The sequence below is a fragment of the Phaethon lepturus genome, unplaced genomic scaffold (assembly GCF_000687285.1).
Source record: "Phaethon lepturus isolate BGI_N335 unplaced genomic scaffold, ASM68728v1 scaffold42055, whole genome shotgun sequence".
Taxonomy (NCBI): domain Eukaryota; kingdom Metazoa; phylum Chordata; class Aves; order Phaethontiformes; family Phaethontidae; genus Phaethon; species Phaethon lepturus.
Window position 1 is genome coordinate 4,664 of NW_010540613.1, and position 14,477 is coordinate 19,140.

General features: G+C 49.3%; 1 protein-coding gene across 1 annotated transcript in view; it reads right to left on the minus strand.

The window, feature by feature from the left end:
- Positions 1-592: 592 nt before the first annotated feature.
- Positions 593-14,477, minus strand: part of CCDC108 (coiled-coil domain containing 108) — a 31,824-nt gene continuing 17,939 nt past the window's right edge. Inside the window, exons 21-33 of the mRNA XM_010287484.1 lie at positions 14,449-14,477; positions 10,446-10,556; positions 9,466-9,657; positions 8,528-8,704; positions 7,108-7,251; positions 6,554-6,670; positions 5,909-6,046; positions 5,353-5,418; positions 3,489-3,703; positions 2,957-3,106; positions 2,129-2,413; positions 1,312-1,449; positions 593-629 (exon numbers count right to left, since the gene is read on the minus strand). Of these exons, the coding sequence (XP_010285786.1) occupies positions 593-629; positions 1,312-1,449; positions 2,129-2,413; positions 2,957-3,106; positions 3,489-3,703; positions 5,353-5,418; positions 5,909-6,046; positions 6,554-6,670; positions 7,108-7,251; positions 8,528-8,704; positions 9,466-9,657; positions 10,446-10,556; positions 14,449-14,477 (1,799 nt within the window). The remainder of the gene's footprint in view (positions 630-1,311; positions 1,450-2,128; positions 2,414-2,956; positions 3,107-3,488; positions 3,704-5,352; positions 5,419-5,908; positions 6,047-6,553; positions 6,671-7,107; positions 7,252-8,527; positions 8,705-9,465; positions 9,658-10,445; positions 10,557-14,448) is intronic.

The window sequence follows — 14,477 nt, forward strand, 5'->3', positions numbered from 1 at the left end:
GCTCCCAAACTCAGATGCATCGATTATATATGCTACACACCAGTGTCAGCATGCCCAGAGGCCACACTCCTTTTATTGGGCTGCCGAGTGTGCTATACGGTGCTGCAGCTGCTCTCTGGGCTGGGGTGCTGTATGTGGGACCTGCAGCAGCTGCTGGAGTGAGGAGTGGAGGAGGATTCAGTACCTGCATTCTACTGCAGTCAGCAGGGGCTCAGCACCTGAATTGCCCAGCTGTCAGTCCTTCCTCAGCTGCATTTCAAAGATGATTCCACTCCTCTCCCAGCTGGTACAGACTGGGGGCAGCGGGAACAAGCACAGAGGTTGTCCATGTGCTCCCTGTAGCGCAGGGAGGTTCTTCTCCAATGATGTGGCCAGCCACAGAGACATCTCATTGAACTCTGCTGTGGAGTTGCCAGAGGATTCAAAGGGGAGCTGAGGACGTAATCAGGACATACCTCCTCAGAGGCAGCCAGCATGCCGAGTTCAGGCTGTGGTATGGGAGGATCAGAGTTGCCCTGGACGTCACGAGGCAGGATGAAGAGTGGAAACAGTTGACGTGCCTGAAGAGCTCAAGCAGCACAGTGCCCAGTAGCTATGCTCTCGAGGGTGGGGGTGCTGGATTGGTAATTCTGAAGAAGAAGAGATTGCTTTTGGGGTGGGGTGTGGAGCCCACTGCCACCTCTCCCCAGGCAATTATCCCTCCCAGAGGGATCATGGGGAACACCCATCACCTATCTAGACAGGACTCCTGCAGCTCTGGAGATGATATATCCATCCAACAACCCTCTCCCATCCTCTCTCAATCCCATCTCCCTGCACTTCTCCCCACGCCAGGGCAAATCCTCATGCTTTGCCCTCAGCCCCAAATCTGCCTCCCCACCAGTGGCCATTTCCTCAACCTAACTGGATCCCACACTATCTTGGACTGTGAAAGCGTTGTCCCCTTTCTGCTGCCAGAGGCTGTGCTGCCTACTCCTTGACCCCTTTTCCCAAGAGACCCTCCTTGTGCTGAGCCCTCCAGTGCCTCAGGCCAGCCCCTTCTGCCAGCCCCTTCTGCCAGCCATTCAATACAGCTGCACGATGGTCTCTGGTCCACAGAAAGGCTGTAGCGTTACTACCTGTGTTCTGTGGCTCAGGACAAGCCAAGAAGGGGCAGAGGCTTTTGGAGCGGATTGCCACTTTTGCACAGGCAGCCTTGGCATCGATAGGCAGTGATCTGGCTAATCCACATGGTCTTGAAAATGGGATATGCTTCAGCCTGACATATTAAGGACAGGTCCTGTTCCCTGCCACAGCACAGATAACTGCTACCTTCGCGAAGGGCTGGGGGGTAGAGCAATGACCCTGGGCCGGGCTGTCAGCACCACCTCCCCACGACTGGCTTCAATCAGGATATTCTGCAGTGTGTTTTCCAGCACCAGCTCCACCAGGTTCCTGAAGGCCGGCTGCCTGGAGGGGCGAAAGTACAGGCAGAGGACAGCTATCAGAAAGCAGATAAGGCAGGCTGCTTGCTGTGACTCCTCCCAGGACACATCAGGCACGGCAGTGGAGCACACACTGTTTCCTACACACTGAGGACAATGAACCAGAGACTTGAGCAATTGGGTGCTGACCCTTCTCCCAGAGCTGCCACCCGCTGGAGTCAGGCTCTGACCTCAGACAGAGCTGGGTGACTGTGGTTTTACTGGTTTCTCCCTCCTCCCTCCAAACTGTGCTGTAGTTAGTATTTATGCATATGCTTGTGGCCTGTAGCAGTGTGCAAGGGAGTAGCCACACCAAATGCAAGGTGATGAAATACTGCAGTGAAAATAAAAGGTAAGCACACGTTGCACTCTAACGTCTAACATGGGCAGGACTGTCCAAGCATAAAGCAGACTTCACTCATTATCAGCATCTTGGCACTGCCCACAACTCAACCCCAAGACACAGCAAATCTGCACTCTTCACAAAACGCACTTGGGAGAGAGTGGCTAGGTGGGCTAGCATTGATTTCCACCCAGAGCAGACAGAACTTCCCAGCAGAAATGCTGCAGGGCTAAAGGAAAAATGGGGTTTTGACCAGGCAGTGTGCTGCCATGGCTCTCCCACCTATGCAGATCTTGCCTTTTATGTGTGAGCTCTTCCTCACCTGCTCATCAACTCCTTCTGTTGCCTCAACTGCTCATGGTGAAAAATCTCCCAAGACTCCAGCAAATCATTGTTGGGAGAGGTTTCCTGCAGCATTTCTTTTCTCTCTCCATTCTTCTCAGGGTAAAGATCTGGCGAAGCAGAGACCCTGGAGGGGACCGTGGAGCTCCGTCTCCTGTCCTGGAACTCTGCTGATTCTGCACACTGGAACTGGGAGAAATATGGAATGGGCTCATCCAGGCTTCTTCTCACTGCGTCATGGAACTGAGCATTCTCCAAGAGGCCTCTGGGAGGAGGAAAATAACGGATGAGTCCCATCAAACCAGATATCTGGATGACCCCAGAGGATCATTACAAAACATTACAAATCATGAAAACTCTGACTGATGTCAATGTTTAGTCTGTCCCTTCTTGCTTTCTGGGCCTAAGGGAGGCAGCAAGATTGCTTGAGCAAAAGAAACTACCTTTGCCTGCCCAGCACTAGTTCTTTACATTTCTGCAGCTGACAGACAAAATAGGTGAATCCCAATGCAGCCAAGATCATGGCAGGCAGAGCGCCCTGGTCCCTGGACAGTGACACCATTCACACTATGCAGAGATGTGCCCAGCCTCTAGCTGGGCAGCAAGACCCTGCCTTTGGCTGTCACACCAGGACTCCTGAGCTCATAGTCCCCAGGGCAGCCTTTGGCAGGCTGGATCCCCCGTTCTGGTGCAGCAGGAGTGCACAGACTCCTCTGCAATTAGCAGAGGGCTGGCCATGCTGCATGGCTGCATGCACTCCCCTGGAGGACAGGGGCTCCAAACTGGGTGAGGGTGAGGGGACACGCACCTGATGACACCTGTGAGTATGTCACTCACTATCTGCAGCTCCTGTTTGGAAGCAGCAGCCAGGGACAGCCATTTGGGGTCCACGTCCATCCTGCATCTGTCCCTACTCCCATCCACAAACTTGCTCTCCAAGGGCCAGTCACCGAAGGGGCTGGGAAAGAAGAAGTTGTTCCATCAGTGCCAGCACTACTGAACCAAACTACCAAAGACCTGCAACGCCCTGGCCGAGCAGCAGAACTGCAGGCAAGCAGGGAGCAGTGCAGGGAACCAGGGGAGGAATGGGAACTGCTGCATTTGTGACAGCAGCAGGGACACTGTCATAAAAGGGGAGCACTGAGCTCTGACACTATCTCCCTTCTGAGGGAGGGAGAGAAATAGATCATGTCAGCTAATGCTGGGGAAAGCAAGGCACCTCTTGCCTAAATCTGAGGCACTGGAAAGGAGCAGAGCAGACCTACAAGTTCAGTGCGTATCACAGCATGGGCAGCCTTAGATCAGATGAAGATGCCAATCCAAAAAGCTGGATCTCTTACCGGGACAAGAAGTATTTGGGGAACTCCGAGGTGAAGTTACTGAAGAAGTCCTCAACAGAGTAGGACCTGGCTGTCACACTAAGGTGTAAGAGGATGGGCTTGGGAGGCTCTGGTTTGATCCACACCTGGCTGGCTTCTTTGTCCAACAACAACCTCCTCTGAAAGTGTCCAGCTGGCAGATTGGGCACAGGGTGGTATTTAATAGGGGGTAATGTCTGTTGGAGAAAAAGAAATGGCAGGTACTTAGTTGCTCCTTGGGCCATAGGGAGGCTGGTGTAGGTGTGAGCACAGGCATGGGAACTGGAGAGCCCAGCAGCCAGAGCCACAAGATCCTGGACAGGACACAGCGTCAAAATGGTCTTGGCAGTGCAGTACTGTTATCAGGCACGAGCAGCCATGCTGGAAATCAGGTCTGCTCTCTCCTCACTGCCTAGTGTGCCAGCCCTGAGTGTCAGTGGGGCTTCAGGGTCTCCCTAGGGCACTCAGAGCTGTTGTACTCCAGTCCATCCCTGTGAAACTCTGGGAGATCATCTCTGCTCTTCCAGACACATCAGGAGTGCTGTGGGAGAAGGGATATGCAGGAAATGAGCCTGGAAGGAAAGCAGGAACTGACTCCAGCCACACTACCTGGGCCAGTTTGGGGTTGCATTACCAGCAGTCAGCTTGGGGGAAGTTTTAGGGCAGGAGTAGTCCAGAAGCCTGGGCCAGAAGGACCCACCCAGCTCTGGAGAAGCCCTCAGGCATCACAGGACTTCGATGACCTTTGAACCATAGCTGTCCAGCCTCCGGGAATGAGGTCAGAGGCCTTCATCACTCCTGACTCAGACACAGTAGGTGATTGCAGGCTCTAAATTGTGACTAGGAGCTAAAACCCTAGAGGACTAAATGCAACTGTGTTTATTTTTCCCCAACCATCCTTATGTTCATCCCAGTGAAAGCCTTGACCTGCATCATTGATGACACTTCGCAGCACAGGGCAGACAGTCCAAGCTAGAGCTGCCCCAAGCAGGTATCGTCCCACAGGAGAGCGCAGGGCATGCAGAGGCACTCTGCAGGGTCCCAGGAGCACGGCTACAGCCTTACTGTGGTGGCAGTCCTGAGATAACAAGCTGTGTCTCCTAGCTGAGTCAATCTGCTCAGGCCCAGTCTCAAGTCAGCTCCTCTGAACCCTTCCACATCTTGGGTTAGCTGGTTCTCCACAAGTCCTGTCATTCCCACAGCATGTCCTGCTGACAGCTGTAAATGCAGCGTGGCTCTGCCTTTAGGCCCAGGCAGTTCTGCAGAGCATTCACTGGGACCTTGTCTCACACCTTGCCACCACTGCTGGAAAAGCTGTATTTTCCAGCAGTGCACACAGCTGTGCAAACTTGAGGGGAAACATAGATGAACCAGGCCAGTTGAGCTTTAAAGCCTTCTGCACGCTTAAATCACGGCAGTTCCGACACCTGCAGTGTCCTCCTGGTGAGGACAAAGTCTGCACCACGTCATGCCAGGGCCCTGCTGCTTTCCATCATGGCACACATTGCATTGTGGCCCCCGCATGAAACCAGTCCAGGTACCAACTGCCCTGTCCGTGTGCATCTTTTCTGCTTATTGGAAACCCTTCCCCCTTTCTCCAGTCATGGGTGCACATTTGGTTCCAATTTCACTTCCCGTTCACCTCAGCTGGAAAGTTACTGCCCACAGGACACAGCCAGACAATCTGATTCTTCTGGCTCTTCCAAACGGTCTGTCTTCCAAAGCCTTGAAGCTACAAATCCTGCTGTGCTCTCTGTTCAGGCTCCCACGCTGTGATATCCAGCATCTGCCTCTTTTCTAAAGCAGTCAGTTTGATTCAACTATGGGTGAGACAGGCCTGACTTACCGTGTATTTCCTGATCACAGATGAGGATTCAAGAAGATTTTCTGTCTCAGCAGAATCTGATGACCTCTGCGGGGGGGTGGGGGAAAAAGAAAAGAAAATATAAATTGCCATGTAGGAAAGATACAGAGCAGAACAAGACTCCAGGATTTAGTTTTACTTTGTCTGTTTACAGCAGAGAGTCAGTGATCTCATCCTCCCATTCTTCACTTGGGCCACATTCTTACTCATAGTTACATATTTCTCTCCACTGTTTATTCATGGTTAAAAATCCAATTATCAGTTTCCAGAGCCACTGGCTTTGTTTTTCCTAAGGCTTCTCATGCACTTCCAAATTTCAGATGATCATTAGCAATTTCAGAGTTTGTGAGGTGATTCTTGGCTAGAAACCAGGATCTCATTTTCCACTATCTACAGACTAGCTATGAGATCTTGAGTAGATCAGAGCCTCATGCCCTCTTATCAACTTACCTAGATTTTCTGAAAGAACATTTCTTGTTGACTCTGGCAGCTGTTTCTGAGCTTAGCTAAGCTGGTGTAAAGTTCTGGCAGCACTTACCCCTGCAGGTGACTTTGGCTTCTTCCTAGTCCCAAGGTCCTTCTCTGTGATGGTGAATTCCACAGCCTGCCGTTCCTTCTCCTTTTCCCACTCCTGCAGGTCCCTCTCATACTGAACCAGGGACTCTTGGATGAACACCTATGAAGCAAACCATGATTGGAGGGATCAGGGCTAGAAAGGAGCTGCAGATAACATGGTCTCTGGCTCAAGTCCATGCCTGTCACCAATTCCTCCCTTCCAGGAGGTCCCAGCCAGAAGCCCACTCGCTTTCCATGTCTTGCAGTGGCAGGAATGGGAGAGAACAGTGCTATTATAAGACTTACACAGAGAAGACACAATCTCTTGCCAAAAGACACCTGGAAAGTGTCCAGAGGGACACTACTGCAAGTCTGTGTCCCCCACTAATATTAAAGAAGCAAGACTTGTTTTTTTACAGATATTTAAGCCTTTGACACCCAATGAAAGCCACTGTCATTCAAACTGTGACTTCTAGTAGCTGGGTTCAACTCACAGAGCCACATGTTGCACAATTACACTTCATCTAGTGAGCCACATAGAGAGATGCTTAAAGCATCAGGAGAGATGAAGCTCAGTATCTTCAGGAATGAAGTGCTGGCCAGCACTATGGAGCAAACTGGGTCTCACCTCACACACCAGATCTATGCTGTAGAAGGAAGCACTTCCTGAAGATTGCAGTGTGATGAAGCAGGGGATGCTCTCTCCAGGCTGCAGAACCCCTGACTCTGGAGCAATCTGCAAGACCTAGGCCGGGAAAAAGCCACAGAGAAGCTGTTTCACTGCCCTGGGACCTTCCTATGTGCCTTCTCTTTGCAGAAAACACAGGATTGTGGGAATTCCCCCCCCCTTTTCAGAGGTATGTGGCATGAGAGAGATGCAGCCGACATATTCAAAGAACAACCATGGACTTTGCTGGCAGACAGGGTCCTGAGGTTCCTGTAGTTCCAGGTTCATGTATCCTCACTGAAGTCTTCAGATTCCCCTTCTGAACTCCTGTCTTTCCCCCCATATCCTAACCCTTGCCTTCACTTTTCTCTGCCCTTTCCTTTCATCAGCTAGTACAAAAGCCAAGTCCCCAGGATCGTTTCTAATTGTCTGGTTGCAAATGGAGTGGAAAGTTCTTTTGTGGCACAATAGAGATGAGCGAGAAGACTGTGGAGGAAAGAGAAGGAAAGACTCACCCTCTTGTCTTTACAGGTGCTTATCCGCCAGGCAAACACAACAGCCTTACTCTCCGAGATACTGTTGAGAAAGACAAGTCGACTGGCTTTGGTGCAGTCTGGGATATTTCCAAGGCAAATCCTGTGGTGTGACAAGGTGGCTGCCTGCAGGAAGCAAGGTGAGACCAGGAGGAAGAACAGTGAAGGAAGAACAGATGTGGCCATTGGAGAAGGGCAGTCACACAGTCATCTTCAGGTTACCCAGCAATTCATAGATAATATTAGCCAGTTACCTTTGCCATAACAACTTGAGGGAGTGTTATATTTCTCTCATTTTTGCTCTGGTTACAATGACTCTTTGCAGCAAGGACAGCCCTGTTGCAGCGGGATTGAGTGAGCAGTGAATAGAATGTAATGCTGTTGCTGGGGCAGGAGAGGATCTCAGGAGCACAAAGGACCAGTAGCACCAAGATTCTCTCTGCAGCACCTGCAATCCAGGCCTCTTCCTACTTCAGTTGGCAAAGATGTGAGGTGTGTGCTGGTGCAAAATCCTCATCAACCTGAATGCAAGTTTTGGGAAACTTCTCCGGACTGCACCTTGTATGCTACTAGCCTGTCCCATTCTCCAGGCACACTGCAACTCTAAATAATTACACTGATCATTAGAGAAACTAACGACTCCTGGTTGCAGACAAGAGAGCTTTGTAGAACACCATCTTCGTTGGCAGCCTGAGACTGATTTTTAAATCATCTTCTCTTTGCCGTACCCAGGAATGCAATTGCCCTGCTGGAAGCCAAAGAGCACCTCTAGCTGTAGCTGGGCTCCAAGCTAGGCATGCTAGTGTCACGCAGGAGGAATCCTTTACCTGCCTGGAGTATGCCTCTGCTAACGCTGATTTACTACACTGGGATCTGTGGCTGAGTTTAACAACAGACCGCCAAGGCTGGCAGGCCAGCTCTAGCCAGGCCAAACTGCTGAGCCAGTGACAGGTCAAATGCATTCCTCAGGATGTGTCTGAATTAGTGACCAACCTGCAGCCTGCGTTCAGGTTATGCATCACCTGAGTTTGGCTGTGAAATGGAGGCAGCCAAGCCCTGACTTGGTATGTCAGGAGTGTATTGTGAATGAATTACAGAATAAAAGGTGTTTTAGCTGCAAATAAGAAAAGTATCTGTGATGGAGGGTAACTTTTAATAGAAAATTCAGAAAATGAACAAACCCTAAAACCTTGTTGTTTCTAATGGCAGTAGAAGCCTTTCAGAACAACTGCTCTTATGAGTTAGGCTCTAGATGACCTGCTAGAAGGGAAATGTCTTGCTCTATCTCATGGCAATGACATCACCTGCAACACAGGCTACTGCTAGATGGGGCCACTTCATCAGTGTCTCTCACACATTTCTGGACTAACCATATTATTCATATCAGCATATCTGGACTTACCTGCCCTGGCACAATTAGTTTGGTAGAACCTGGAAAGACTGAAGACAGTGGATTGGATTTCAGTGGATCCACGTCGCTGGATGTGGCAGTGTCTCCTACAGTATTCGGATCGTAGCCTACTCCCTGGAAGGTGATCAGAGCTGGTTCACCCCCCAGGATATGGATGGGAACATCAACCTGCCTTGGACAAGATAAGAATATTCAGTCCAGAGTCAGATTTGGGACAGATGTCCAAGAAACTAGTGTACTTGCTAATGGACTAGTCTAAAAACGCCGCATGCACGGGTGAGGATAAATCCAGTCTCTTTTGCTCTTTCAGGCCTTGACCTTCCCTGCTAACCCAGGAAAGCTGGTTAAGGACTCAATTAGCCAGTTACTGTATGAGATGTCAGGGACTCCCTCTTGAAGCAAAAGTTGGTGTTTTAAAATTCAATTTATTGATTTTTCCATGCATCTACCACAGAGTGGGACAATAAGTAGTGCTCCAGCTATGGTCCTGTCTGCCTGCTGCAGCCTAGGACAGAGGTCTTTGGGAAGGCTGTTTCCAGAGGGCTGCAGCAGTGTACATTGCAATGATAAAAGACACTGACTTCAGTCTCTTTGGTGGAGTTACTGGAGGCCAACAATGAACCAGAAACCTGATCAGATACTGTTTATATCCCTAGTCACTGGTCCTTGAGAAATACACATTGAGATGACTCTGATTGTGGAAGAAGTGTTCTTTGGCAAGAAGTTTATGAGATAACAATTTATCTGCTCCATTTCCCAACCAGACTTGCCACTAATTTGCTCTCAAGACTCTTTGCTTCTTGGAGGAATGGAGCTCAATTCAGCTGTAGCATCACATGGATCAACCATCAATAAGAGATCTAAAGAATTTTAGGCACACACCAACAGAAAAAAACACCTGTTTCTGGCAGACATGAGGAAGGTCTTACCAAGTACATTCTGGCTTCCAGTGGTGAGAAGATCCACTCAATGTGGCCTGTTGTGCCAGGGGGGATTTCTCCTCTAGGAGTCAAGCAAACAAACACAGGATGCTGAAAATTCTCCTCCTGGATTCTCACGATGTTGTCCAGCTGAACCTCAAACATCACAGGCATGGAACCACCATTGTAGAGTTCATAAATCTGAAGTGAGGCAGAGAGACCAGTGCTTATTATCCCATGCAAAAGTTAAACTAGTTAACACTTCCCCAGAGAACTCTGATAAGCATTAATAATTAATTAGTCAGCTTGTCTCCTAAGAATGAGGAGACTTCGTAGTGTCAGGATTTATCGCTGAGGCTCTGATAGGAGGCTGTGCTGAGGGTTTATCACTGCATGCGTACATTGATAACTACAGTGCCTCTCCAAGCGGTGCCCTGCAAATTCAGTCTAGGAGAAAATTAATACAAATTAGCTAAAGGGATCACTGTAAAGCGGATTATTTGAAATGCAAAAACACTCGTATTAAAGTGATCTTAATTCAATTCAGACTTGTTCATTTCCAAAGTAAATTAGGCAGAACAGAATCAAAGCTGCCTTTTTTGCTGAATAAGTATTTAAGGAAGTTTAATTAATTTACTAAAAAACTAATTAGGATTTATTTCCAGAGTGCCTGGAGCAGCTAGACAAGTCTTCACTTGGATTCAATGCAAGAGAATAGCAGAACAGCCCAGCATACCTCATAGGCATTCTGGCTAGACCAAATGCCAGATCTTGTCAAACTGGAGGTGGTGAGAGGTACTTTCCCTGCTGCCATCCCAGCAGCCATTTCTAGGCTCTGCCTAGTACTAGTCCCAAAGTTCTGCTGTGACGCTTTCCTGTGGAAGCCATTCTGTTCCCTGGGAAATGCCTCAGGCACTGCCTATCCTTGGGACACAGTAACACTAACTCCTTCGCTCTGCTGCTGCTGGGTTCGGCCCCAGGATGCTCACCTGTGTGGGGGGGTGGGAGGTCCCAATGGCAATGGGCGTGAAGAGGTGTTTAGTGGAGGCAAAATGAATGTACCGCTGGTCCTCTTCCACTGTCACGCCGCTGAAGTTCAGCTACAGTGGAAAGAAATGCAGTCACTTTCTGACAAGGCCTTGGCCCCATCACTAACAACTGCACAAAGACTCTGAAGGGCTTTGCAAGCTGAGGGAAACACAGTTACAGATTTAAGTTGGTAATACCAGAACAGTGTGTCCTAAGAAAAAAGCAAGGAGATGGAGAGCCCGCTCAACTGTTGGCTCTTCTCTGAAAGGTTTGCATCTTGTTTCAGAGAAAAGATACTTTTCTCCCTGCTATGTCAGGCACCAGCCTCAGTGCTTGTCTTTGCAAGTATATGGTAGAAATTCTACATGAATCAAAGCATCTAGACTGTACATAGGAGAGTGTGTAGCTGTGACAGCCAAATCCTTTGGAAAGACAGGATTTTATGTAAGTAATGGCCTCCTCTTGGAAAGGACCATCTGGATGTCCTCACTCTGGAGGACATCCTGCTCCAAGAATGTGTCTAACAGTCCAAAAGCTGCAAGAAGATCCCAATTGAATTTTAAGTGATCAAGTAATGACCAACAGTATCCTGTTAGCAAAGCAGCTGCCAGGCACTTCAAGCAAAGCGGAGAGATTTATAGAGCTATTTCATGGAAGGAAGAGACACAGGATTCTGCATTCTGAGAAAACTACAATCAAGCTAGAGATGAGTCACGATGCACAATTTCCTGCAGGATCACCCCAAAGGACCCCTCAGCTGTCTACCTAGAGACAGAGGTTGTAAAGCAGTCACAGAGCTAGTAACGTCCCTGAATGAGCCAAAGGGAGCTAAGCTGCCGCAATTCACAATTAGCTAAGCCTAAAGCATGGCTATTTTTCAAGTGCATATGCAGAAAAATAGGGAGAGGATGTTTGCAATGGCAAATGCCTTGGGCAGACATCTGCAGGAGATACCGTATCAGCTGCTTAAAAAAGAGCAGAGAACGCTGATTCCTCCAAAACAACCCATTCCAGTTCAGCTCCATAAGCAAAGGGAGGAGGGAGAGAAGAATAGAAATACGATGCTAACAAGGTCCAGCATGGGATCTTTTCAAAGCACCACATAGGCATTCAGCCTCCTGAGGGCCTCAGAAAGCCAGATGCAATGCAAAATAGGAGGAGGACAAGAGCTGACACTTTCAAACTGCAGAGGAAAAAGGGACAGGAACCTTCCCGAACTTTGTGAGTGAAAACCCCATTTATATTACTTGAGTCCAAAAGCCAGCTTGGATTCCACCAGACCACAACTGCTGAGGAAAAACTGTCATCAGTTTCCATAGACACAGGATGCGACAGTTAGAGGACTATCACTAAAAGGGAGACAAGTGGAGAAAAGTGAAGATCTGCTGCAACCAGTTCTCCTTCCAGAGTGTATAGACTTTGTCCCACATCAATGACTTACAGCGTGAGGGGATAGAGACACCAGATTCCCCAGGGAGGGGAGCTACATGGAGAACACATGCTGCAGGTGACAACATCTCACAATACCTAATTAGCAGCTATGAAGTCAAGTGCAAACACTTCCAGTTTATGGATCCTGTGTGCTCAGGGATAATCCCTGGGATCCAGCCTTTCTCTCCAGCAAGTTCTGGGAACCAGCCTACCTCATCCCGCAACACCTTCAGCCAGCTGGGCTTTTCCTACTAAAACTGCTGAAGGCTGCAGATTCTGCCCAGCCAAACTATCCCAGAGCTCTGAGAGCAAGGTCACAGCTGCACTCTTACAGGCAGGCTATGGTGATGAGGCAAAGGACAACCTGTGAGAGCATTAGGCAGCGGGAGGCCCCGTTTCCCTCCTGCACAAGGGAGTGGGTAACACACAAGTCTACAGAAGTTTCATCCTGCAGTCAGAAGAAATTGCCAATAGGAAATCAGTTTGCGTCCTTCAGAGCACCTACAAATCCCATCACCTCAGGACTGAAAGGTGGCCACTGAGTGGGGAAGGAGTAATGGAGAGGGAGTTCCCCCTGAAGATGAAGCAGGCAGACTCTACTGGGGAAGCAGAGGAGTGGGAGGTCAAAATCTGTCCACATGGGTAGAGTCATTACAGAGGTGAGTTTGGACACCCCAAGCAAATCATGCATTGGCTTGCAGCTGGCTAACATTACTGCTCCTGGAATTTGACAGAATAACTAGGTGATACCCCAGTCCTATGGTCTCCACCTCTGCTTATTGTTGCTATCTCAAATTTCCAAAGCTTAACTTTTGGGGCAACTTTAAGACATTTGCTTCCCTTAAGTTTAGCATATATTCTGCACATTTTACTGGATTTCTGGTGAGGATCTGTTTAACTCTGGCATGTGAGCGTGCTTAAAACAGTCTCTGCCATGGGGCTGGCAGCTCTGGGCTCTTCATGCCATGACTGAAAGGAATGAAAGCACACCGGGTTCAGTCCCTCAGCTGCCCCCTCTGCAGAAAGAGGAACCTCTTCCATTTCTACTTTCTGATATTAATAGTTCAGTACTGGCACTATGCATCCCTGCAGGCTGTGACCACCTGCACTGCTCCAGGTCTCTGCATTGGCCTCCTACTGCCAGAACTCCAAAGCACCCAGGGGTATTTTACCATCCCCAGGGCCTCCCGAGATTTTTCAGCCCCTTCTGCAGTGACAGCATGAGGTAGGGTGGTGGCTTCTGGTAGCCATGAAAGCCACTGGCTATGTGGCAAGAGAGGATGTGTGCCCCATAGGCTGCTAGTGCTCCAAAGCCTATTCCCTCACTGGCCAGCTGGTGAAATGCTCACATCCACTCTCAGGATTGTGCCAGGCAGGCAGAGCACAGGGAGCCTGTCCAAGGGCTTTGAGGGAAGGCACAGTTAAGCCACTGTTTGAACAGCTTGGTCAAAGGGTTGGATTTTCAGCTGACAACAGTCCTGAAAGAAAAGAAAAATAAAAGAGATGTGTGAACACAATGGTCTCATAGGAAACTTCAGAGACAGACAGGAAGGCTCAGCCGGGCATGAGCTGTGCCCGGCAGAGCACAAGGTGACTTTGACTCTAACTGACAGTTTGAGAGAGGGGGAGAGAGAGAAATTAGTTCCAAGCCTGAGGAAACGCTCAGGGAAAACACACTGCAGATCAGCTCTGGGATGCTTCAGCAAGCAGCGAAGCAGGAAGAATGAGTAGGAAGCTCCTTCACCATTGGCAGGAGCAAGAAGTGGGTGGACAAAGGCATCAGGATTGCAGCAGGAACAGCCAACCAGGAATGCAGGGAGCACCTTCTGGGTCTGGGGAAGCAGCTGCCTCCATACCTCCAGAGCTGGAAGATGCTCTGCCAACCCTGTGCCAGCACATATGTCCCCAAACTGCAGCCAGTGCAGCTGGTACTTCTGGAGAAAAGCACATTCCAGGGGGTTTTGAAGAGCATAGAGAGCTGATGAGATGGAGAGGTTCTGGAAAGCTGCATATGAGAGAAGTTGGATGGGCTGCAGAGCTGAACTCCAGGATCAATGTGTGGAAGAACTCACAGTGAGGCAGATGAAATGTGGGGAAGCAAGCGCAGAAATCCTCTTCATGAGATATACTTGAGTGTGGAAAGCATGCAGGGACTGTAAAAACCAGGAGGGCTATTTTGGACTTGGAGTTGGCTTGGAGGAGGAAGCAATTCTGCACTAACACCACCGATGAAATAAAAACATTAATAATAACAATTTTAAAGATTCCCTTGCTGGGGAAACCAGCAGATGCTCCATCCAAGGGCTATTTAGCCAGTGCACTGCCACATAACACTGTGCTGGAACCATGAGTTTGTCAGGAGGTTGGTTTTATGTCTCTGCTTGGTCCTGTGTTACTGCCTGGCCAGTGCAGAATCCAGGGGAAGGCCACAACCCCCTGCAGGCCATGCAGCTTCTGGGGAAAACACCTTGTAATTCAGTTCCTACCTGCTGCTGTTCTGCAAACAGAAGCAAGAGATACCTGCTATCTTACCAGAATCTCATGGCCATAGGAGACCTTCA